Here is a 25,924-nt window from a genome sequence, read left to right on the forward strand (position 1 = left end):
CGTGGACTCAGCTCCACTTACCCGCCCTCTCCCCGTAACCCTTAATTTTCTTATTGGTTAAAAATCTATCTATCTGTGATTTGAATACATTCAATGAGCTAGCCTCAACTGCTTCCTTGGGCAGAGAATTCCACAGATTCACAACCCTCTGGGAGAAGAAATTCCTTCTCAACTCGGTTTTAAATTGGCTCCTCCGTATTTTGAGGCTGTGCCCCCTAGTTCTAGTCTCCCCGACCAGTGGAAACAATCTCTCTGCCTCTATCTTATCTATCTCTTTCATGATTTTAAATGTTTCTATAAGATCATCCCTCATCCTTCTGAACTCCAACGAGTAAAGACCCAGTCTACTCAATCTATCATCATAAGGTAACCCCCTCATCTCCGGAATCAGTCTCGTGAATCGTCTCTGTACCCCCTCCAAAGCTAGTATATCCTTCCTTAAGTAAGGTGACCAAAACTGCATGCAGTACTCCAGGTGCGGCCTTACCAATACCCTGTACAGTTGCAGCAGGACCTCCCTGCTTTTGTATTCCATCCCTCTCGCAATGAAGGCCAACATTCCATTCGCCTTCCTGATTACCTGCTGCACCTGCAAACTAACCTTTTGGGACAGTATTTCCGTAGTGTAGTGGTTATCACGTTCGCCTCACATGTGAAAAGACCCCGGTTCGAAACTGGGCGGAAACATTTTAAAAAATCCAAAAGAGTTTCATGCACAATGACCCCCAGGTCCCTCTGCACCACAGCATGTTGTAATTTCTCCCCATTCAAATAATATTCCCTTTTACTGTTTTTTTCCCTCCCAAGGTGGATGACCTCACACTTTCCGACATTGTATTCCATCTGCCAAACCTTAGCCCATTCGCTTAACCTATCTAAATCTCCTTGTAGCCTCTCTGAGTCCTCTACACAACCCGCTTTCCCACTAATCTTTGTGTCATCTGCAAATTTTGTTGCACTACACTCTGTCCCCTCTTCCAGGTCATCTATGTATATTGTAAACAGTTGTGGTCCCAGCACCGATCCTTGTGGCACACCACTAACCACCGATTTCCAACCCGAAAAGGACCCATTTATCCCGACTCTCTGCTTTCTGTGCGCCAGCCAATTCTCTATCCATGCTAATACATTTCCTCTGACACCGCGTACCTCTATCTTCTGCAGTAACCTTTTGTGTGGTACCTTAGCGAATGCCTTTTGGAAATCTAAATACACCACATCCATCAGTACACCTCTATCCACCATGCTCATTATATCCTCAAAGAATTCCAGTAAATTAGTTAAATATGATTTCCCCTTCATGAATCCATGCTGCGTCTGCTTGATTGCACTATTCCTATCTAAATGTCCCGCTATTTCTTCCTTAATGATAGTTTCAAGCATTTTCCCCACTACAGATGTTAAACTAACTGGCCTATAGTTACCTGCCTTTTTTGCCTGCCCCCTTTTTTAAACAGAGGCGTTACATTAGCTGCTTTCCAATCCGCTGGTACCTCCCCAGAGTCCAGAGAATTTTGGTAGATTATAACAAATGCATCTGCTATAACTTCCGCCATCTCTTTTAATACCCTGGGATGCATGTCATCAGGACCAGGGGACTTGTCTACCTTGAGTCCCATTAGCCTGTCCAGCACTACCCCCCTAGTGATAGTGATTGTTTCAAGGTCCTCCCTTCCCACATTCCTGTGGCCTGCAATTTTTGGCATGGTTTTTGTATCTTCCACTGTGAAGACCGAAGCAAAATAATTGTTTAAGGTCTCAGCCATTTCCACATTTCCCATTATTAAATCCCCCTTCTCATCTTCTAAGGGACCAACATTTACTTTAGTCACTCTTTTCCGTTTTATATATCTGTAAAAGCTTTTACTATCTGTTTTTATGTTTTGCGCAAGTTTACCTTCGTAATCTATCTTCCCTTTCTTTATTGCTTTTTTAGTCATTCTTTGCTGTTGCTTAAAATTTTCCCAATCCTCTAGTTTCCCACTAACCTTGGCCACCTTATACGCATTGGTCTTTGATTCGATACTCTCCTTTATTTCCTTCGTTATCCACGGCTGGTTATCCCTTCTCTTGCCGCTCTTCTTTTTCACTGGAATATATTTTTGTTGCGCACTATGAAAGAGCTCCTTAAAAGTCCTCCACTGTTCCTCAATTGTGCCACCGTTTAGTCTTTGTTTCCAATCTACTTTAGCCAACTCTGCCCTCATCCCACTGTAGTCTCCTTTGTTTAAGCATAGTACGCTCGTTTCTGACACAACTTCCTCACCCTCAATCTGTATTACAAATTCAACCATACTGTGATCACTCATTCCGAGGGGATCTTTTACTAGATCGTTTATTTTTCCTGTCTCATTACACAGGACCAGATCTAAGATGGCTTGCTCCCTTGTAGGTTCTGTTACATACTGTTCTAAGAAACAATCCCGTTTGCATTCTATGAATTCCTCCTCCAGGCTACCCCGTGCGATTTGATTTGACCAATCGATATGTAGGTTAAAATCCCCCATGACTATTACCATTCCTTTTTCACATGCCTCCATTATTCCCTTGATTATTGCCCGCCCCACCGTGAAGTTATTATTTGGGGGCCTATAAACTACGCCGACCAGTGACTTTTTCCCCTTACTATCTCTAATCTCCACCCACAATGATTCAATATTTTGTTCATTGGAGCCAATATCATCCCTCACAACTGCCCTGATATCATCCTTTATTAACAGAGCTACCCCACCTCCTTTCCCTTCTTGTCTATCTTTTTGAATCGTCAGATACCCCTGTATGTTTAATTCCCAGTCTTGGCCACCCTGCAACCATGTTTCTGTAATGGCCACCAAATCATACCCATTTGTAATGATTTGTGCCGTCAACTCATTTACTTTATTTCGAATGCTGCGTGCATTTAGTTGGAGTGTTTTCATCCTAGTTTTTAAAATCATGATTTTTAGTTTTGACCCCTCCTGCAGCCCTTTATATTCAGTGGCTCTTTTTGTTTCTTGCCTTGGGTTTCTCTGCCCTCCACTTTTACTCATCTCCTTTCTGTCTTTTGCTTTTGTCTCCTTTTTGTTTCCCATCCCCCTGCCATATTAGTTTAACTTCTCCCCAACAGCACTAGCAAACACTCCCCCTAGGACATTGGTTCCGGTCCTGCCCAGGTGCAGACCGTCCGGTTTGTACTGGTCCCACCTCCCCCAGAACCTGTTCCAATGCCCCAGGAATTTGAATCCCTCCCTGCTGCACCACTGCTCAAGCCACGTATTCATCGGTGCTATCCTGCGATTCCTACTCTGACTAGCACGTGGCACTGGTAGCAATCCCGAGATTACTACTTTTGAATTTAGCTCCTAGCTCCTTAAATTCGTCTCGTAGGACCTCATCCCTTTTTTTAACCTGTCGTTGGTATCAATGTGCACCACGACAACTGACTGTTCTCCCTCCCTTTTTAGAAATGTCCTGCACCCGCTCTGAGACATCCTTGACCCTTGCACCAGGGAGGCAACATACCATTCTGGAGTCTCGGTTGCGGCCGCAGAAACGCCTATCTATTCCCCTTACGATTGAATCCCCTATCACTATCGCTCTCCCACTCTTATTCCCCTCCTCCTGTGCAACAGAGCCAGCCACGGTGCCATGAACTTGGCTGCTGCCCTCCCCTGATGAGTCATCCCCTTCAACAGCACTCAAAGCAGTGTATCTGTTTTTCAGGGGGATGACCGCAGGGGACCCCTGCCCTACATTCCTTGCACTGCTCTTTTTGCTGGTCTTCCATTCCCTAGCTGGCTGTGGACCCTTCCCCTGTGGTAAGACCAACTCGCTACACGTGCTACTCACGTCATTCTCAGCATCGTGGATGCTCCAAAGTCAGCCGTGGCTCAGTGGGCAGCATTCTCACCTGAGTCAGAAGGTTGTGGGTTCAAGTCCCACTCCAGGGACTTGAGCACAAAAATCTAGGCTGACACTCCCAGTGCAGTGCTGAGGGAGCGCTGCACTGTCGGAGGTGCCGTCTTTTTGCAACGTTAAACCGAGGTCCCGTCTGCCCTCTCACATGGACGTAAAAGATCCCACGGCACTTTCTCGAAGAGCAGGGGGGTTCTCCCGTGTCCCGGCCAATATTTATCCCTTCAGCCAACATCATTAAAAAACAGATTGTCTGGTCATTATCACATTCCTGTTTGTGGGAGCTTGCTGTGTGCAAATTGGCTGCCGTGTTTCCTACATTACAACAGCGATTCATTAATTTTAAAGCGCTCGGGTCATGAAATGCAATTCTTTCTTTTTCTATTCTCAACCTGGACAGCAGGTGTTGGCAGGTGATCAGACCGTGGGGCACTGTGACCAAGCCCAGCCCCGGCCTCACCCCACCATCATGCACCTTCCGGATGGGGGTCGATTGCATCACTAAGTGGGGCTCAGTGATGCAGAGTGTTAACACTGGCCCAAGAATGCTGAGCCAAGTGTTGTGGCCTATGCTTCTACTACAGCCGAGAATGGGTAACTCAGCACAGACCGAGCAATAAGCCGGGAACCACCCTGGGTTGCGTGGCTCCGTTTTACCCACTAAGCCTTGCCCGCCACTACATTTAGGCCAGACTGCAACCTCCTTTGACTTTACGCCAAAAAAGCACAACCCAGGCACATCAACAACGTTTGGTAATCTTTAGCACAGTCCTGAATGTTAAAGAGGTTGCTAAGTGACAGTTCAGAAAGAACATCCTCCCCCTCGAGTTTAAAAAAAATATTAATTCCTGGGATGTGGGCTTCACCAACAAGGCCGGCATTTATTACCCATTCCTAATTGCCCTCAAGAAGGTGGTGGTGAGCCGCCATCTTGGAACGCTGCAGTCCATGTGGTGAAGGTGCTCCCATAGTGCTGTTAGGGAGGGAGCTCCAGGATTTTGATCCAGCGACGATGAAGGAATGGTCGATATATTTCCAACTCGAGTGAATTGCAGCGGAACTTGGAGCTGATGGTATTCAAGGTGACTCACTCACCTTCCAAATTGGCCTTGAGACCTGAAGGATCCTCAAAGTTGCAGCCTTTCAGTGATGCACCCTCTGCATTTGAGCACAGCATTTTCACCCCTTGGAGATTGGCACCCTGGCAGAGCAAAATATACCCCAGTGAAAACCCACACATCAACATCTTCCATCTCTGCTGTGCAGCAGAAAACAAGCAGAGCTACTGAGGACCTTTCTCAACAGGAAGAGAGAGCTAATGATAGCAGTTAACAAGAATTGTAAATTTAAATCTCAAATCAAATGTGCATTGTAACCAAATTTGCTAACGATACAAAGTTAGATGGGAAAGCAAGTTGAGGGGATGACACAGAGTCTGCAAAGGGATATAGACAGGCTAAGTGAGTGGGCAAAAATTTGGCAGATGGGAGTATAATGTGGGAAAATGTGAGGTTATCCACTTTGCTGGAAGAATAGCAAAGCAAAATACCACTACAGAATGCTGCGGTACAGAGGGATCTGGGGGTCCTCATACATGAAACAGAAAAAGTTAGTATGCAGGAACAGCAAGTAATCAGGAAGGCAAATGGAATGTTGGCCTTTATTGCAAGGGGGATGGAGTATAAAAGCAGAGAAGTCCTGCCACAACTGTACAGGGTGTTGGTGAAACCACACCTGGAGTACTGCGTACAGTTTTAGTCTCATTTATGGAGGGATTACTTGCATTGGAGGCAGTTCAGAGAAGGTTCACTAGGTTGATTCCTTGGATGAAAGGGTTTGTCTATTGAGCAAAGATTGAGCAGGTTGGGCCTGTACTCATTGGAGTTTAGAAGAATGAGGTGTAATCTTATTAAAACATAAAAGATTCTGAGGGGGCTGGACAAGGTAGATGCTGAGAGGATGTTTCCTCGCATGGGGGAAATCTAGAACTCGGGGCATAATTTCAAAATAAAGGGTTGCCCATTAAGACGGAGATGAGGAGGAATTTCTTCTCTCAGAGGGTCGTGAATCTTTGGAATTCTCTACCCCAGAGAGCTGTGGGGGCTGAAACACTGAACATATTCAAGGCTGAGATAGACAGATTCTTGAACGATAAGGGAGTCAAGGTTAGGGAAACAGGCAGGGAAGTTGAGTTGAGGCCAAGATCGGATCAGCCATGATCTCATTGAATGGTGGAGCAGGCTCGAGGGGCCACATGGCCGACTCCTGCTCCTATTTCTTATGTTGTTACATTCAAACATTTATAAATTCAATCTTTGGTGTCACAGGTCTCATCAGATTACATCCAGTGCCAATTTTCACTCCGGCTATCAAGTATTCTATACACACACCATCCAAACCCTGCCATTATTTTCCAGCCAGTTACTCAGTGCTGGGCAATGCATTTAGGACTGAGATGAGGAGAAACTTCTTCACTCAGAGGGTGGTGAATCTTTGGAATTCTCTGCCCAGAGGGCTCAGTCGTTAAGTATATTCAAGACAGAGATCGATAGATTTTTTGATATTAAGGGCATATAGGAATATGGGGAGACTGCAGGGAAGTTGAGTTGAGGTGAAAGATCAGCCATGATCTTATTGAATGGCGGAGCAGACTCAAGGGGCCGAATGGTCTACTCCTGCTCTTATTTCTTATGTTCTTACGTTGTTATATTAAGTGGATTTTGACAGTCTCAATTTTTCGTTGCCAATCTTTCCAATTCTTTGTCAAATCACAAACGCCAGAGGTCACCTTGCACACATCAAGGATCACTCTGCGCCAATGCTCTGAGCCAAAAGGCCGAGAGCCACTGCACTGTTCCTGGAAGTACTGCAATACCAGGTTCGTGCCATGGAGGTGGATGGGTCAGGCCCCCCACACACCTCCGTGGAGGTGGATGGGTCAATCCACCCCACCCACCATGCGGTTCCTAGTGGACACAGGTGCAGAGCAGAAAATTGCCACTAATTCAGCTCCAATTAAAATCAATAAAAAGGACACTCGTACTTACGTCCAGTACAGCGCCAGACAGATCCGCCCGTTCCAGGTTCGAACTGCAGAGGTTTGCGTGACTGAGATTGCAATTGCTAAGGTTAGCCATTTTAAAGTTGATATAGCGAAGGTCTAGTCGTGATAAATCGGTCCCTCTAAAATTCAGACCCTGAGTGGAGTGAAATATTTTAAAGTTGTACCATAGAATCTTACATAACATAATAGGAGCAGGAGTAGGCCATTTGGCCCTTCATTCAATAAGATCATGGCTGATCTTCGACCTCAACTCCACCTTCCCACATTATCCCCATATCCCTCGATTCCCTTAATATCCAAAAATCTACATCTGTGTTTGGAATATACTGAGCCTCCACAGCCCTGCGGGGTAGAAAATTCCAAAGATTCACAACCATCTGAGTGAAGAAATTTCTTCACATCTCAGTCCTAAATGGACAACCCCTTATTGAGTCTTTAACCCTTCGATCTAGACTCCCCAGCCAGGGGAAACATCCTCCCAGCATCTATCCTGTCAAGCCCCTTAAGAATTGAATGTTTCAATGAGATCACCTCTCATTTTTCTAAATTCTAGAGATTACAAGCCGAGTCACCTCAATCTATCCTCATTGGACAATCCCCCCATCCCAGGAATCGGTCTTTGTTGTATTTCCTCTAAGGCATGTACATCCTTCCTTAGGTAAGGAGACCAAAACTGTACACAGTACTCCAGGTGCGGTCTCACCAAGGCCCTATATAATTGCAATACGACTTCTTTACTCATACTCCAATCCCTTTGTAAGAAATGCTAAGATACCACTTGCTTTCCTAATTGCGTGCTGTATCTGCTCATTAACTTTCAGTGATTCATGTACAAGGACACTCGGGTCCTTCTGAATACCAACATTTCCCAATCCCTCACCATTTAAGAAATATTCTGCTTTTCTATTTTCCTACCAAGGTGGATAACTAACTAATACTCATTTCTTTAAGTTTCTGATTCTCACGAGACCCTTTGCTCCCCGCTATTTCCAGAATGTTTTTCGTGTGTTCTTCCATGAGGAAAGATACAAAGTATTTGTTTAATGCCTCTGCCATTTCCTTTGTCCCCATTATAATTTTTCCTGTATCTGCCTGTAAGGAACCCACGTCTACTTTTGCCAATCTTTCTTTTTACAGACAATCTGTTTTTATGTCTCTCGTTCTATTTCCTCTCTATCAATTCCTTGGTCCTCCTTTGCCGAATACTAAAATCCTCCCAATACTCAGGCTACCACTCCTTTTGGCTGCATTATAAGCCTCTTCCTTTAATCTAATACTATTTCTAACTTCTCTTGTTGGACCATTTTCCCAGTAGGGTATTTATTCCTTAAGGGGATGTAATTTCATTGTGACTTAGGAATTATTTCTTTAAATGTTTGCTATTGCCTATATATCAAATTATCTTTTAATCTAATTTCCCAACCTACCTTAGACAACTCGCCTCTCATACCTGCGTAGTTTTCTTTGTTCAGATTTTAGACCCTAGTTTCAGACTTAACTAAATCACTCTCAAACTCAACGTAAAATTCTATTATATTATGATCACTGCTCCTCAGAGGCTTCTTTACTACAAGGTTAATAATTAATTCTGTCTCATAGCACAATACTAGATCTAAAATAGCCTGTTCCCGAGTTGGTTCCTCTACATACTGATCTAGAAAACTATGAACTTGTCTTCTGCGCTGTTGTTGCAAATTTGTTTTGCCCAGTCTATATGTAGATTAAAGTCCCCAAGAATACTGCATTACCCTTGTTACATGCACCTCCAAGTTTCCTGATTTACACTGTGCCCAACATTACAACTACTGTTAGGGGGCCGACAAACTACTCCCACCAGTGTTTTCTGCCCCTTGTTGTTTCTTAGCACCAAAGTGATTCTACATTTTATTTTTCTGGGCTAAGATCCTACTGTCTTTATCCGATCCTTTATTAGGGCTACCTCCCATCCATTTCCATTCTGCCTATCTGTTCTAAGAAAAGTCAAGTCACCTAGAATATGTTGTTCTCAATCGTGGTCACTGTACAACCATATCCTTGTAATGGCTATTGGATTGAATCCATTTATTTCTATCTGCGCTATCAATTCATCTACTTTGTTGCGAACGCTTCGCGCACACAGATATAGTGCCTATAGCTTTAATTTTTCCCCCATTTTTCCTTGATGTCACCTTATGCCCTGTTACCTTTGTTAAGCTCTCTGTCCCTTCCTGACGCATTCTGCTTACTTTTACTCAAATCACTGCTCTACAGCTTTGACATTTCTCTTACTGCTTTTGAATTTCTCTTTCCTGAATCCTCCCACCCTCACTAGTTTAAAGCCCGACCCACTGCCCTAGTTGTTCAATTCGCCAGGATACAGATCCAAGCCCGGTTTAAGTGGAGCCCGTCCCAACAGAACAACTCCCTGCGTCTCCGGTACTGGTGCCAGTGCCCCACGAATTGAAAACCCTGACTCCTACACCACTCTTTCAGCCACACATTTCACCTTCCAGTCTGCTTGCCCCTATGCCAGGTTACGGGTGGTTCAGGTAGCAATCAAGAGGGTTTGGGCACTGAACTATTAAGGGCAATCCTTCCCCCATCTCTCCCCACTCCACCCATGCACAGGATCCCATTGTTATTCCATTGTTGCCATTCAGTGACTCCTGCTGTAAAGCCACGTGAATGGACATTGAATGACCACATAGAGCTCACCTGCGATACATCCCAGCGAAAGCCACTGACATCTACCCTCTGAGCTAACACACGAGACATACTGTACACTACTGGCACCCAGCAAACTGGATCCCAGCATAAGTCAGTGCGTACAATTCTGGTCATCACATTACAGAAAAGACGTGATTGCACTAGAGAGGGTACAGAGGATGTTGCCAGGACTGGGGAATTTTAGCTATGAGGAAAGATTGGATACGCTGGGGTTTTCTTTGGAACAGAGGCGGTTGAGGGGAGATTTAATTGAGGTGTATAAAATGATGAGGGGCCTAGATAGAGTGGGTAGGAAGGACTTAAATTCCTCAGCAGAGAGGTCAATATCCAGGATTTAAAGTAATTGGTAGTAGGATTAGAGGAAAGTTGAGAACTTTTTTTCCACCCAGAGGGTGGTGGGGGTCTGGAACTCACTGCTTGAAAGGATGGTACAGGCAGAAACCCTCACCGCATTTAAGTAGTACTTGGATGTGCACTTGAAGTGCCGTAAATTGCAAGGCTACTGACCAAGAGCTGGAAAGTGGGATTAGGCTGGATAGCTCTTTTTCAGCAAGCACAGACACAATGGGACGAATGGTGCCCTTCTCTGCCGTACATTTCTATGATTCTATGCCTTAGAGAGAGGAGAGACAAAACAGGAAGGAAAGCATTTCCTATTCCTCCGATTGGTCTCCTTGCCTCTCTGACAGGATAGGAGGGTCTCAGGACTGGCAATCAGACTGTTTGCCCTGAAGTGTGGATTCTGGTGGTGGGTGATATTCAGTGAGCATCTTGCCACGTGGGGGAAGTGTAGATACAATCTGCAACGGCAACAGCGCTCCAACATCCGGAGCTGGGCGACAGTAAACGGGCTCCGACTCCTACACTCAGCCACTGTATGCTCAGCAAAGAGATTCATTCTGCTCACAATCACCTGACATCGCAGTTCAGATTTTGTTGGTGTTGCCAATAGAAACCGGACAAATTCCTTCCGGGAAATGGGAGAGTGATCTTCAGCCGGTAATGAATTCTAGAATAAGGAAGCAATAAAATTACAATTAGTCACACACCCTAGTTAGTCGCTAATAACCTGGTACCTGATTAAGTTGTAAATATTGGTCGAGACCAGTGGCGGTGGGGATAAAAGGAGCAGCGCCATACAGAGCGGGAGCAACTCAAGAGGCAAAAATCAAAAGTGTAACATCAGTGACGTCGGCTCAAGGGAAACAGCTGATTGGTGAGTAGCCGGTGAGTGTTTTGGTCTTGTAGTTTTAAGCTAATTTCATAGTCAATTAGTTCATAGTTTAGTTCATTGTCAGATAACTAGAGGCATGGCAGGGCAGCTCAGTCCCATGGAGTGCACCGAAGGTTTAGAGGGGATTTGAGGGGAGATTTCTTCACTCAGAGGGTGGTGGGGGTCTGGAACTCACTGCCTGAAAGGGTGCTAGAGGCAGAAACCCTCACCACATTAGTACTTGGATGTGCACTTGAAGTGCCGTAACCTACAGGGTTACGGACCAAGAGCTGGAAATTGGGATTAGGCCGGGTAGCTCTTTGTCGGATGGCGCGGATACGACAGACCGAAATGGCCTCCTTCCGTGCTGTAAATTACTAGGATTCTATGACAGGCATAGTGGGTAGCAACAGAGCCCGGTGCAGTACGGAGCCATTATGACCAGACACACCCAGCCGGCGCCTTTCATCACTGGAACCTGGGTTCACTCGCTGCGCAGATCCACAGGATAAATGTTGTAATTTTAACGGCAGTATGTAAAAGGAGCAGTCTCATTGCAGGCAGACCCAATGCTGTCCTGAGCACACGCACTGGATCACACGTGGACACGCACATAGACACTTTCCAGCGGGCGGCACGGGACAGAACAGGAATGTGATCTCTGGCTGTGTCCCTCTCTAGCCCAAGGGCCTAATAGAGACTGTTAACAATAAAGTAGCAGAGGAACACCTTCGTTCACAGTGAACACCAAGAAAAACAGTCACATCTTTACCTTAATCAATTGCTCCAACTGTTCAATGAGAGAGTCAATGCCGAAAAACTTTGCCTCTTCAAGGACACCTGGAGGAGTAGAGCAGAGGTTGCATTAAACTCAGTAGCTATACTCCCCAACCCTTGTGGACAGTGGTAGCTCCCAACTCCACCCCCTGTGGACAGTGGTAGCTCCCAGCCACACCCCTGTGAACAGTGGTAGCTCCCAGCCACACCCCTGACCAAGATCAGCTCATTCAGGCCGCACGAGCTGTCCTTATAACCTTGTTAATAAGAGCCTGCTATTGCTCAAAGTCATGTAAATCTCAATGTCCCTGGCGCAATGGCCTGAACTGTACTCAATGAGCTGATCTTGGTCAGGGCATCGGCTGGGAGCTACCACTGCCCACAGGGGGTGGGGCTGGGAGCTACCACTGCCCACAGGGGGTGGGGCTGGGAGCTACCACTGCCCACAGGGGGTGGGGCTGGAGCTACCACTGCCCACAGGGGGTGGGGCTGGGAGCTACCACTGCCCACAGGGGGTGGGGCTGGGAGCTACCACTGCCTCTATAATCCTTTATATAATATGGCGACCAGAACTGTGCGCAGTACTTTGGTAAGTGTGGTCTAACCAAGGTTCGATACAGTTTAGCATACCTTCCCTACTTTACAACTCTATACCCTCTAGAAATAAACCCTAGTTCTTGGTTTGCTTTATGGCCTTGTTAACCTGCGTCGCAACTTTTAGCGATTTATGTATTTGTACTCCGAGATCCAACCTACACTCTCACCCTCAATAAGTGACCTCCTTGTTCTTCCTACCAAAATGTAATAGTTCACATTTATCTGTGTTGAAATTCATGACAATTATATGCCCATTCTGCAAGTTTATTAATCTCCTCCTGTAATTTGTTGCAGTCCTCCTCAATTGACTATCCCCCAATTTGGTGTCATCCGCAAATTTAGAAATTATGTTTCTGACTCCAAAGTATAAGTCGTTAATATAAATTGTGAACAACAGTGGTCCCAGCACTGATCCTTGTGGAACACCACTACCCACCTTCTGCCACTGTGAATAGCTACCCTTTACCCCTACTCTCTGCTTTCTGTCTTGAAGCCAGCTAGCGATCCATTCTGCTACTTGTCCCCTGGCTCCACATTTTCTGACCTTGTTCATCAGTCTATTATGGGGTACCTTATCGAAGGCCTTTTGAAAATCTAGATACATTACATCTACTGCATTTGCATTGTCTACTCTCGCTGTTACCTCTTCAAAGAATTCAATGAGGTTGGTCAAGCCAGACTTTCCCTTTTGAAATCCATGCTGACTATTCATTATTATATTTGTGGTTTCTAGATGTTCTTTTATTTTCTCCTTCAGTAGGGATTCCATTATTTTTCCTACCACTGACTAATTGGTCTGTAATTTCCTGGAAATATTCTATCTCCCTTCTTAAATATAGGCATTACGTTAACTATCCGCCAGTCCTCTGGCACTACACCCTTTTCTAACAAATTATTAAATATGTGTAGTAAGGCCTTTGCTATCTCTTCCCTAGATTCTTTTAAAATGTGTGGAAGCAATCCATCCGGACCAGGGGTTTTATCCTCTGAGTTTGATTAATTTATTTAATATGACCCCTCTTTTTATTTTAAATCTACTTATCTCATTACTAACCTCTTCATCCAATGTCATGTCTACCTGTTCTATCTCCCTGGTAAATACTGAAGCAAAATAATTATTTAATATTCCTGCCGTCTCTCTATTGTTACCTGTGGTATTATCCCGTCTATCCCTAAATGGCCCTATTGCCATCCCTTCATTTTTTATTGATGCACCTGTAAAATACTTTACTATTTTGTTTTATGATCCTTGATAATTTAATTCCGTAGTCCCTCTTTGCCTTCCTAATTTTTTTTTTTACTTCTCTAATCTAATCTTTTCCTATTCTCCCATATCATGCACTCCCCTGTTGTCTATGTACTTAATGTATGCCTCTTTCCTTATCCTCAATTGTTCCCTTATGGCTTTATTCATCCATGGAGTCTAATTAGTGTTTAATTTGTTCATTCCTTTTAGTGGAATATATTGTTCCTGCACTCTGTTGAACACCGTTTCAAATGTTTCCCATTGCTGTTCTACATCGTTGTTTGCCAATATTGTTGTCCAATATTGTTTCCCAAGTTCTAGTCTCAGCCCCTCAAAATCAGCTTTTCTCCAAGCTATTACCCTGGTTTGTGTCATACTTATTGTCCTTCTCAATTATCATCTTAAAGCCTATTATATTGTGATCACTATTGCCTAGATGTACCCCTACTTTTACTTCTCTTATCTGCTCTGGCTCATTCCCCATTACTAGATCCAATAGTGAATCCTCCCTTGTTGGGTTTTTACATATTGGGTTAGAAAGGACACATTGTAGGAACTCCATTCCCTTATCCCCTTTACCTACCTCTTCTGTTCAATTAATATCAGAGTTGTTGAAATCCCCCATGATTATTATTCTATGCTTTTTATAATTTCCCTAATTTATCTGCATATTTCTTCCTCCACCTCTCTTCCACTATTAGATGGTCTGTAGACTACACCTATTAGTGTGATTGATCCTTTATTATCTTTTATCTCTATCCATATGGATTCTATTTTTGTCTTGCCGATAGCTGCGTCACTTATTTCTACTGCCATCATGTTATCCCTAATAAATACAACTACTCCACCTCTCATTTTTCCCCCTCTATCATTTCTAAATGTTATACACTGCAATGTTTAATTCCCAGTTCTGATTTTTATTTAGCCATGGCTCCGTACCACTGTCCATTGGGGGTGGGGCTGAGATCTCCCACTGTCCACAGGGGCGTGGGGCTGGGAGCTACCACTGTCCACAGGGGCGTGGGGCTGGGAGCTACCACTGTCCACGGGGGTTCGGAGGAAACCGTACACAAGATTTACATGAAGACATGGTGACCCTGGAAACATACCACAGGAAGGGTCAGCACCGGTCAGAACGGGGGGGGAGGGGGTGGGGGGAGAGGAAGAGACAGGACAAACATTTTAGCAGTCCTGAAGGTAGTAGGGAAAAGTTAGCTAGATTTCATCTTGTTGCTGACATACAAATAATATTGCCTGTGTTAATTGGGCGGGGGGGGCGGGGGAGGGGAGGGAGAACAGACTCTCACATCTACTCCCCCACACGAGGCCAACATCGTCTCTATTTGGAACAGCCATTTGTCTGTTCTGTTTCTCCTCAGTGCCTGGGTTCCCCAGGGGGGGCCCTGTACCGCTCCAATATCTCATTAACCGGCCAGCTGGCTATTCAACGACTCAGACACTACACAGCCAAGCTCAAGCCACCAGCTGGATATTCAACTACGCAAGCACTACACAGCCAAGCTCAAGCCAGCCTAGACATCAACAAACACATACTCTCCAGCCTGTGTCACTGTGCTGCCATCAGACTTTGATTCCCTCCTCCCAGGCCTAGGGCCGGAGGCAACATGTAGTCAATGTTTGGGTGTGCGGTCCCTTTAACGGGCTGCACGGCCCATTCAAATCTCCGCGTGACCATTGGAAAGCTGCCAGGCGGCCTGTGTAGGACCTCTAGACCGCTGCACAGCTGTGCAATTTAAAGGGAACACTGCTTGTTACACCAACTCATAGCAGCCCCAGGGACCAGACCTGGGAGCGTCTGGACTGCACTGCTCTATCATACTGGGTGGTGCCTTTAACTACGAGGGCATTAGGGAGACTGCAGCTGTAACCGTTGAATCACCACGTGCAGCGGGAGACAGGAGCCGATCCACATTATATGATCTTTCAGCACTGCGGTGTGAAACACTGCACAGCCACAGCTGCGTTACTCTAGCGTTACTCTCGCACCTTCCCACTGCGGAGTGAACGTCGTGCAGAACCTACCGAGTAAGTTGAGGCCTTTGTTAACAATGAGCTGGCCATGACGCAGGTAGTTCAGGATGGGCATGAAGTACTCCGGGCTGCGGTCGATGAGGAAGCCTCCTTGATGATCTCGCTTGTTACCCCAGGCACCTGCTCCAGAAAGAGGCAACGCGGCAGGGGGGAGGGGGGGGGGTGGGGGAGGAAGAAGGATCAGCTCACCAGCAATGTAACAGCGCGTACAGGTTCGGGCACGATAGGTCGAACGGCCTCCTTTCCGTGCTGTCTCATTCTCTGCAGAACACAAATGGTCAGGACACGACCCGCAGTGAAAAGCAAACAGCAAAGCTGGAAATGCCCATCGGACCCAGCAGGAGAGAGACAGGCGCTCGCATTTCAGGTGAAGCCCGTTCCGATACAGGATCCCACCTGGAACACGAACTGTCCCTTTCGCTTCCAGATGCTGAGTGGGGCAACATTTTTAAATTATGTTATTTACATGGAATGGACAGCACAGAAACAGCCCATTCAGCCTAACTAGTTGCCGGTGTTCATGCTCCACTTGAGCCCCTTCCCACCCCTCTTCATCTAACCCACTCACCATAATTTGCCAGTTTTCAGTCAGAAGCTTCACCGAACATTTTAGCCGTCACAGCATCTCACCACCAATGTTCGCGTGACTTTATTTTTTTGGGGTGCGCGGCCCCTTTAAGGCTCATTCAACATACAGTGCGATAGAGGGAACCCTGCTCACCGCCTCAAAATAATCCACAATTAAAGTCAATTCGTTTTACTGTTTTCAATCAGAGCCCGGTTGCCCCGTGCACTTTGAAAGATTTCCGCCTGGATCATGCAATTGTGTTTCTACCAATCACCTGCAATGATCAGAGGCAGCACTAAGTGTGAGTCGTGGCTCAGTGGGCAGCACTCTCGCCTCAGAGTCAGGAGGTTGTGGGTTCAAGTCCCACTCCAGGGGCTTGAGCACAAAAATCTAGGCTGACACTCCAGTGCAGTGCTGAGGGAGTGCCGCACTGTCGGAGGTGCCGTCTTTTGGATGAGTCATTAAACCGAGGCTCCGTCAGCCCTCTCAGGTGGATGTAAAGATCCCATGGCATTACTTCCAAAAGCAGGGGAGTTATCCCCGGAGTCCTGGCCAATATTTATCCCTCAATTATCACTAAAACAGATCATCTGCTTATCATCACATTGCTGTTTGTGGGAGCTTGCTGTGCGCAAATTGACTGCCGCATTTCCCACATTGCAACAGTGACTACACCCCAAAAAGTACTTCATTGGCTCCAAAGCGCTTTGAGACGTCCAGTAGTCGTGAAAGGCGCTATAGAAATGCAAGTTTTTTTTTTACTATCAGCGTACAAACCATTCCAAACAAAACCACTTTCACAGCACACCCCTCTACAGCAAAGTTACTTCCAATTGTTTCGCCAGGTATCAGAAACCATGGCAACAAGAATCAGCCGAGGCAGCACATGGCCAATGAACGGCCAACTGACTTGACCACAAGGCATCGATGTTAAGAGACGCCGGCTTGTATCAGATGTCGCGTCACCAGCACTGCCCTTTGAGGGTAGCAGTGAGCAGGGTGCGTGTTTAATGCGTGTCAGCTGGTGTGACCTCTGACACTGCACCAGGGCCACAGGAGGAGTAGCGGTGACACTAACCTTTGTCCCGGAACATGTGAGCAAGCATACTCTCCGGCTCCTTGTTCACTAAAGTGCTCCTGGGGGCAACAAAAAATTCATTCCAAAGTTAGGTGTTGAATGGGCAAAGCTACATCTCAGTCTTTGGGAGGGAAACTCATTTAAATAAACGCCCCACTGCGCTGGGACACAAAGGTGCAGTACAGAGTAAAGCTCCCTCTACACTGTCCCATCACACACTCCCACGGCAGGTACAGGGGGTTAGATACAGAGTAAAGCTCCCTCTACACTGTCCCATCAAACACTCCCAGGGCAGGTACAGCACGGGGTTAGGTACAGAGTAAAGCTCCCTCTACACTGTCCCATCAAACACTCCCAGGGCAGGTACAGCACGGGGTTAGGTACACCATAAAGCTCCCTCCACACTGCCCCATCAACACTCCCAGGGCAGGTACAGGGGGTTAGATACAGAGTAAAGCTCCCTCCACACTGTCCCATCAAACACTCCCAGGACAGGTACAGCACGGGGTTAGATACAGAGTAAAGCTCCCTCTACACTGTCCCATCAAACACTCCCAGGGCAGGTACAGGGGGTTAGATACAGAGTAAAGCTCCCTCTACACTGTCCCATCAAACACTCCCAGGGCAGGTACAGCACGGGGTTAGGTACAGAGTAAAGCTCCCTCTACACTGTCCCATCAAACACTCCCAGGGCAGGTACAGCACGGGGTTAGGTACACCATAAAGCTCCCTCCACACTGCCCCATCAACACTCCCAGGGCAGGTACAGGGGGTTAGATACAGAGTAAAGCTCCCTCCACACTGTCCCATCAAACACTCCCAGGACAGGTACAGCACGGGGTTAGATACAGAGTAAAGCTCCCTCTACACTGTCCCATCAAACACTCCCAGGGCAGGTACAGGGGGTTAGATACAGAGTAAAGCTCCCTCTACACTGTCCTATCAAACACTCCCAGGACAGGTACAGCACGGGGTTAGATACAGAGTAAAGCTCCCTCTACACTGTCCCATCAAACACTCCCAGGGCAGGTACAGGGGGTTAGATACAGAGTAAAGCTCCCTCTACACTGTCCCATCAAACACTCCCAGGGCAGGTACAGGGGGTTAGATACAGAGTAAAGCTCCCTCTACACTGTCCCATCAAACACTCCCAGGGCAGGTACAGGGGGTTAGATACAGAGTAAAGCTCCCTCTACACTGTCCCATCAAACACTCCCAGGACAGGTACAGCACGGGGTTACAGAGTAAAGCTCCCTCTACACTGTCCCATCAAACACTCCCAGGGCAGGTACAGCACGGGGTTACAGAGTAAAGCTCCCTCTACACTGTCCCAACAATGTGGCTCGTCCTCAACAACAATGTAAAGGCCCCCTGCTGCTTTAGTGTGAATTTTTTTACATTTCCCACACAAGCCATTTCTTTGCCCGAGACTAATGTTGGATTAAGGTCAGTTTGGGGTTGGAGGTCCATACACAGCGGCGTTACTAAAATAGACATTTGTAAAATGAAAATGAAAATGAGTAACTGTTGCAGATATGTTCACATCTCAGTGGCCAAAAGTGAGATCATACAATTAATTTTAATTTAATCCACCATTAACCATCAGCTCAGTTTCCAACCCAACACATTCAGAAATGACAGAATCCTTTAGAAGCATAAGACGCACAAATACAGCAGCCAGCACTGTCTGTACGCTGAGAATGGGCTTACCGCGTAGTAGTGAAGTATTGTCCTCCAACATTTAGTGTTATCCAGTCAGAACACATCCTTGATTTGTCATCAATGTCCTTGTCGTCAGCTTCAGAATCTGTCAGAAGGAAAAAAACAATATTTTTTTTAAATGATTCTCCCCACACCGGTGTTTGTGCGAGAGATCATAAGAAAAGATTTGTATTTCTATAGCGCCTTTCATGACCACCGGATGTCTCAAAGCCCTTTACAGCCAATGAAGTACTTTTGGAGTGTAGTCACTGTTGTAATGTGGGAAACGCAGCAGCCAATTTGCACACAGCAAGCTCCCACACACAGCAATGTGATAATGACCAGATCATCTGTTTTTGTTATGTTAATCGAGGGATAAATATTGGCCAGGACTCCGGGGGTAACTCCCCTGCTCTTCTTCAAAATAGTGCCATGGGATCTTTTACATCTGCTCGAGGGGACAGACGGGGCCTCGGTTTAACATCTCACCTGAAAGACGGCACCTCCGACAGTGCAGCGCTCCCTCAGTACTGCACTGGGAGTGTCAGCCTAGATTTGTGCGCTCAGGTCACCGGAGTGGGACTTGAACCCACGACCTTCTGACTCAGGCTGATTGTGGGAGCTTGCTGTGCCCAAGTGCCTGCCGCGTTTCCCACATTACAACAGCGACTACACTTTAAAAAGTACTTCATTGGTTGTAAAGTGCTTTGGGACATCCGGTGGTTGTGAAAGTCTCTATATAAATGCAGGTCTTCCTTTTCAACGTGCGGCTTCAGTTCCATATTACGTGGTTGATTCTGAATGCGCCAGCCGCCAAGGGCAACTAGGGATTGGCGATCACTCTCATCCCAAGAACTTAGAAACAAGTTAAATGTACACCTGCATGCATAATGGCTTCATAAACGATCTTTGTACTTTCCTGAGAACCAATTTCAAAATAAATGCAAAGAATCTTCACTGTGCGGTTGAATATTTCACTTCAGCTTCACCTTACCTATAAACGGCTCCCCTTCGGACACGTACAATACATCGTCATCTCTGATCAAAAAAAGAAAGGAGAAATTAGTAAATTATCAGCACAAGAATTGGCACCTTTCAGTCTGTTAAATGGCCCAGCATGCTGTAAATACTCGGCCAATAGTAAGAGACCAGATGGCACTGATCTTTCACCTCTGAGTCAAATCTGGGTTGGGTTGATGGGCGCTGTAATGCATGTTCCTGTGAGTATGCTCACAGGTTTGTAGAGCTGTTAAGAAGCTAGCGTTCTTTTATGTCCCTTTAATAAGGGGACACTTGATTTATTGTTTTGCACTAAAATAGTTGTAGAGCTGTTGAGTTGTGAGTGGCTTCGCCAGTCACGTGATGTTCACAAGACTCAATAAAACCCCGACCAGTTGGGTTCGGGGGATCCACGATGAGGCAGGTGGTTGTGAGCCCGGTGGATGAACTGGTAATGTGTAGTGTGATTGTTAAACCTTTGCTAATAAACCAACTAGTTCTTAATAGCAATGTGTTGCTTCGAATTCTTAAGCAAACAACCCATGCAGCAAATACAGTACAGGCAGAAGAGTCCTGTTTACTAAACAAAGAACTTCCTTTATCGCATGCCTTTCCTGTCCTCGGGATAAAGTGAAGTCAGTGTTGTTTTGAAGGAAAGCACGCAGCCAACTTGTGCACAGCAAGATTCCATCTACAGCAATCAGTTAAATAATTACACAGAATGACATGGAACATACAGCACAGACACAGGCCATTGGGGCCCAACTAGTCTGCGCTGCAATGTTCCCGCTAAGATGCGCAGCTGTCTGAAGGCCCATACAGGCCACTCGCCGGCTTTTCAATGGGAGATTTTGCACATGCGCAAAATTTTGAATGAGCTGCAGCACCACAAAAGAAATTAGGGAAAACATTGCTGGGCTGGTGTTTATATTCCACATGTGTCTACTCCCATTCTATCCACCTCATCTCCACCTTTCAGCAGATCGTTCTGTTCCTTACTCCCTCATGAGCGATTGAGTAGATTGGGCCTAACCTCCGGAGTTTAGAAGAATGAGAGGTGATCGCATTGAAACATGCAAGATTCTGAGGTGGATTGACAGAGTAGATGCCGAGAGATTGTTTCCTTCGAGCTGGAGAGTCTAGAACCAGGGGTCACAGTCTCAGGATAAGGGGTCAGCCATTTAAGACTGAGATGAGGAAGAATTTCTTCACTCGGAGAGTTGTGAATCTTTGGAATTCTCTACCCCAGAGGGCTGTGGATGATGAATCATTTAGTATATTCAAGACTGAGATAGATAGATGTTTGGACTCTGGGGAAAATCAAGGGATATGGAGATTAGGCAGGAAAGTGGAGTTGAGGTCGAAGATCAGCTGTGATCTCATTGAATGGCGGAGCAGATTCGAGGGGCCGAATGGCCTACGCCTGCTCCGATTTCTTATGTACTCATCTAGTTACCTTTCTGAAAGCATCAGTTTGCTTCAACTATTTCCTGAGTAAGCCACTCTGAGTAAAGGAATTCCTCATGATTTCCCTATTGGATTTATTAGTGCTAATATTAATGAAGCGGGATTGGAGGGGGGAAAAGTGCTAGCACAATCTGCGGGTAAATGCATTACCCAGTGTGTGTTACACCATTTGATCGCAACTATCTGACTGCAACAACTGGCTGTGGTCCTCGATGGGAGGAGAGGGGAACCAATCAGCTCGGATTCCCACACCGGATTTGAAAAAAAATTAATTCACAGGATGTGGGCGTCGCTGGCAACATTAATTCCCTAACTGCCCTCGAGAATGTGGTGGTGAGCCGCCATTTCAGAGGGCGATTAAGAGTCAATCACATTGCTGTAGGTCTGGAGTCACATATAGGCCAGACCTGAAGGACATTAACGAGCCTTGTTTTTTTTTTTTTAAAAACAATCCGGTAGTTTTATGGTCACCATTACTGAAACGAGCTTTTTATTCCAGATTTATTTATTAACTGAATTTAAATCCCGCAGCTTCCATGGTGGGATTTGAACTCACGTCTCTGGATCATTAGCCCAGGCCCGGGATTACTAGCCCTCTATGCTACTGTACCCCGTTGCTGGCTACGACCGCTGCGGACAAGTGCCCTCACAAGTGGGTGCGAGAAGGATTTTGCTGGGCTGCAATAAATGCTCTTCATGATACAATTGCCCAGAAGCACTCAGTGTTTAGCCTCAAACGTGAAGTGTGGTCACTGGTGAAAGTCAGCACCAACTGCAGGGGGGGGGAAATAAGATCATTCTCTTTGGACACACAGTAAAACAGGCTCACCTAATGAGTGCAATATCATCAATGAGTCCGCCCTTCCCATTGTAGAGGTGAGCTGCCTTAATACTCAGCTTACTACTGGCAACAGACAGCAAATCTGACAGAGCGCCGTACACTGCAACAACCTGCAGGAAGAGGAGTGAGAATGTGACAAAAAGCATCGTCACAGGAGCGGCCCGTACCTCACGTCCCATCTGCACAACGGAGCGGCCATTTCCACCGGCAGCAGATTTGCGGGCCACCTGAAGGCCGCGTTCACACATTTATATCCAGCGAGCAAAGCCAAGGGCGGCAACATCACCAGTGACACCCGGGCACCTGAAGGCTCGCTCGGGGGTCGTGCTCCTGACTTCATCGGGCTGGTCGCAGACTGCTCGTGAAACTGGAGCAGGCAAAGGGAAACTTGCATTCTCAAGTGTCCCAAAGCGCTTTACAGCCAACGAAGTACTTTTTGGAGAACAGTCACTGTTGTAATGTCGGAAACACAGCAGCCAATTTGTGCACAGCAAGCTCCCACAAACAGTAATGTGATAATGACCAGATAATTTGTTGTAGGTGTTAGTTGGAGGATAACAATTACCGACGGGATCTTTTACGTCCACCCGAGGGGTCAGACAGGGCCTCAGTTTAACGTCTCATCTGAAACACGGCACCTCCGACAGTGCAGCACTCCCTCAGCACTGCACTGGGAGTGTCAGCCTGGATTTTTGTGCTCAAGTCCCTGGAGTGGGACTCGAACCCACAACCTTCTGACTCAGACGAGAGTGCTGCCCACTGAGCCACAGCTGACAGTTTTGGCTAACTTGAAAAAAATAAAATGCCCTCAAAGCAGCTAATTTTCAAAATAGTTTGACCTGCAAAGAGAGGGTATGAGAATAGAATGGCAGCCAGCATAAAAGGTGATCTAAAAGTCTTCTACAGGCATATAAATAGTAAACGGGTAGTGAGAGGGGTGGGGCCGATTAGGGACCAAAAAGACCTACGCATGGAGGCAGAGTGTATGGCCAAAGTACGAAACGAGTACTTTGCATCTGTCTTCACCAAGGAAGGGGATGCTGCCATAGACATAGTGAAGGAGGTGGTAGTGGAGACTAGAGATTGGATAAAAATTGATATTAGAAAGGCTGACTGTACTTAAAGTAGATAAGTAGATAAGCGGATGGGATGCATCCTAGGATGCTGAGGGAATTGAGGGCGGAAATCGTGGAGGTACTGGCCATAATATTCCAATCCTCCATAGATACGGGAGTGGTGCCAGAGGGTTGGAAAATTGCAAATATTACACCATTGTTCAAAAAAGGGTGTAAGGATAAACCCAGCAACTACAGGCCAGTCAGTTTAACCTCGGTCGTGGGGAAGCTTGTAGAAACAGTGATCAGGGACAAAATTAATAGTCACTTGGATAGGGGTGGATTAATTAAGGAAAGCCAGCATGGATTTGTTAAAGGCAAATCGTGTTTAACCAACTTGATCGGGTTTTTTGATGAGGTAACAGAGAGGGTTGATGAGGACAATACGGTTGACGTGGTGTACATGAATTTCCAAAAGGCATTGGACAAGTGCCACATAATAGACTTGCAGCAAAGTTGAAGCCCGTGGAATAAAAGGGACAGTGGCAGCTGGGATACGGAATTGTCTCAGTGACAGGAAACAGGGAGTAGTGGTGAATGGCTGTTTCTCGGACTGGAGGACGGTATACAGTGGTGTTCCCCAGGGGTCGGGACTGGGACCACTGCTTTTCTTGATGTATATCAATGGCTTGGACTTGGGTGTACAGGGCACTATTTCAAAATCTGCAGATGACACAAAACTTGGAAATATAGTCAACAGTGAGGAGGAGAGGGATAGACCTCAGGAAGAGACAGGCTGGTGGGATGGGCGGACACGTGGCAGATGAAATTTAATACAAAAAAGTGTGAATTGATACATTTTGATAGAAAGAACGAGAGGCGGCGATATAAACTAACGGGTACAATTCTAAAGGAGGTGCACGAACAGAGAGACCCGGGGGTATATGGGCACAAATCGCTGAAGGTATCAAGGCAGGTTGAGAAAGCAGGTTAAAAGGCTTACGGGATCCTGGGCTTCGTAAATAGAGGCATAGATACAAAAATGTGGATATGATGATGGACCTGTATAAAACACTGGTTCAGTCCCAACTGGAGTATTGTGTCCAATTCTGGGCACCACACTTTAGGAAGGATGTGAAGGCCTTAGAGAGGGAGCAGAAAAGATTTACGAGAATGGTTCCAGGGATGAGGGACTTCAGTGACGTGGATAGACTGGAGAAGCTGGGGTTGTTCTCCTTGGAGCAGAGAAGGTTGAGAGGAGATTTGATCGAGGTGTTCAAAATCATGAGGGGTCTGGACAGAGTAGAGAGAGAGAGAGAAACCGTTCCCATTGGTGGAAGGGTCAGGAACCAGAGGGCACAGATTTAAGGTGATTGGCAGAAGAACCAAAGGCGACGTAAGAATAAACTTTTTTACGCAGCGAGTGGTTAGGATCTGGAATACACTGCCCGAGAGGGTGGGGGAGGGCAGACTCAATCGCAGCTTTCAAAAGGGAGTTGGTTAAGTGTCTGAAGGAAAAAAAAATTGCAGGGCTGCGGGGAAAGGGCGGGGGAGTGGGACTGGCTGAGGTGCTCCTGCAGAGAGCCGGCACGGGCTCGACTGGCCAACTCCTGTACTGTAACCGTTCTGATTCAATGATCCTAACTGTACCAGGTAATTTACACCACCATTGTACGGTAACCACTGACTGGAGTTATACTGCCCTGCAAAGCCCAGTGCACGTTATATTATGTCAAACAACAAAAAGGTCAGCCTTTTCACAACAGGAAGAAAGATTTTTAAAGTCTTGTTTGTGACGTTAGAGAGAGACCGATTCTTTAGCTCCAGTTGCCAGTCTGTCGGAACAGTCCTCTCTATCCCTCACTTTTTCTCTCTCTTCACCCCCACGGCTCTCTCTCTCTCTCTCTCTCTCTCTCTCTCTCTCTCTCTCTACCCTCCCCCCCCTCACTCACTCTCTCCCCTCACCCCCCTCCCCCCCCCACTCACTCACTCCACTCCCCCCCCCACTCACTCACTCCACTCCCCCCCCCACTCACTCACTCACTCCCCTCCCCCCCACTCACTCACTCCCCTCCCCCCCCACTCACTCACTCACCTCCCCCCCCACTCACTTCCCCCCCACTCACTCACTCCCCTCCCCCCACTCACTCACTCCCCTCCCACCCCCACTCACTCACTCCCCTCCCACCCCACTCACTCTCCCCTCCCCCCCCACCCACTCTCCCCTCCCCCCCCCACCCACACTCTCCCCTCCCCCCCCACCCACACTCTCCCCTCCCCCCCCACCCACACTCTCCCCTCCCCCCCACTCACTCACTCACTCTCTCCCCTCCCCCTCCACTCACTCACTCTCTCTCCCCTCCCCCCCCCACTCATCTCTCTCTCTCTCTCTCTCTCCCCTCCCCCCCCACTCACTCACTCACTCTCGCTCCCCTCCCCCCCCACTCACTCACTCACTCTCTCCCCTCCCACCCCACTCACTCTCCCCTCCCCCCCCCCCACCCACACTCTCCCCTCCCCCACCCACACTCTCCCCTCCCCCCCCCACACTCTCCCCTCCCCCCCCACCCACACTCTCCCCTCCCCCCCCCCCACCCACACTCTCCCCTCCCCCCCCCACCCACACTCTCCCCCTCCCCCCCCCCCACACTCTCCCCTCCTCCCCC

General features: G+C 46.9%; 1 protein-coding gene and 1 non-coding gene across 3 annotated transcripts in view; one reads left to right on the forward strand and one right to left on the reverse strand.

Moving 5' to 3' along the window:
• Positions 1–25,924, reverse strand: part of LOC139234793 (BTB/POZ domain-containing protein KCTD9) — a 30,878-nt gene that overhangs the window by 4,444 nt on the left and 510 nt on the right. The window contains exons 2-10 of one of the 2 annotated variants that reach the window (XM_070865483.1): positions 22,192–22,313; positions 19,891–19,934; positions 18,906–19,002; positions 17,196–17,254; positions 15,541–15,669; positions 11,650–11,717; positions 10,578–10,673; positions 6,942–7,091; positions 4,990–5,095 (exon numbers count right to left, since the gene is read on the reverse strand). In XM_070865483.1, the coding sequence (XP_070721584.1) occupies positions 4,990–5,095; positions 6,942–7,091; positions 10,578–10,673; positions 11,650–11,717; positions 15,541–15,669; positions 17,196–17,254; positions 18,906–19,002; positions 19,891–19,934; positions 22,192–22,313 (871 nt within the window). The remainder of the gene's footprint in view (positions 1–4,989; positions 5,096–6,941; positions 7,092–10,577; positions 10,674–11,649; positions 11,718–15,540; positions 15,670–17,195; positions 17,255–18,905; positions 19,003–19,890; positions 19,935–22,191; positions 22,314–25,924) is intronic. The other variant, XM_070865484.1, reaches the window with a different exon arrangement.
• trnav-cac (transfer RNA valine (anticodon CAC)) lies at positions 615–687 on the forward strand. Its single transcript has one exon. It is a non-coding gene; the product is annotated as a tRNA-Val (tRNA).

This window comes from Pristiophorus japonicus, chromosome 22 (assembly GCF_044704955.1).
Source record: "Pristiophorus japonicus isolate sPriJap1 chromosome 22, sPriJap1.hap1, whole genome shotgun sequence".
NCBI classification, from domain to species: domain Eukaryota; kingdom Metazoa; phylum Chordata; class Chondrichthyes; family Pristiophoridae; genus Pristiophorus; species Pristiophorus japonicus.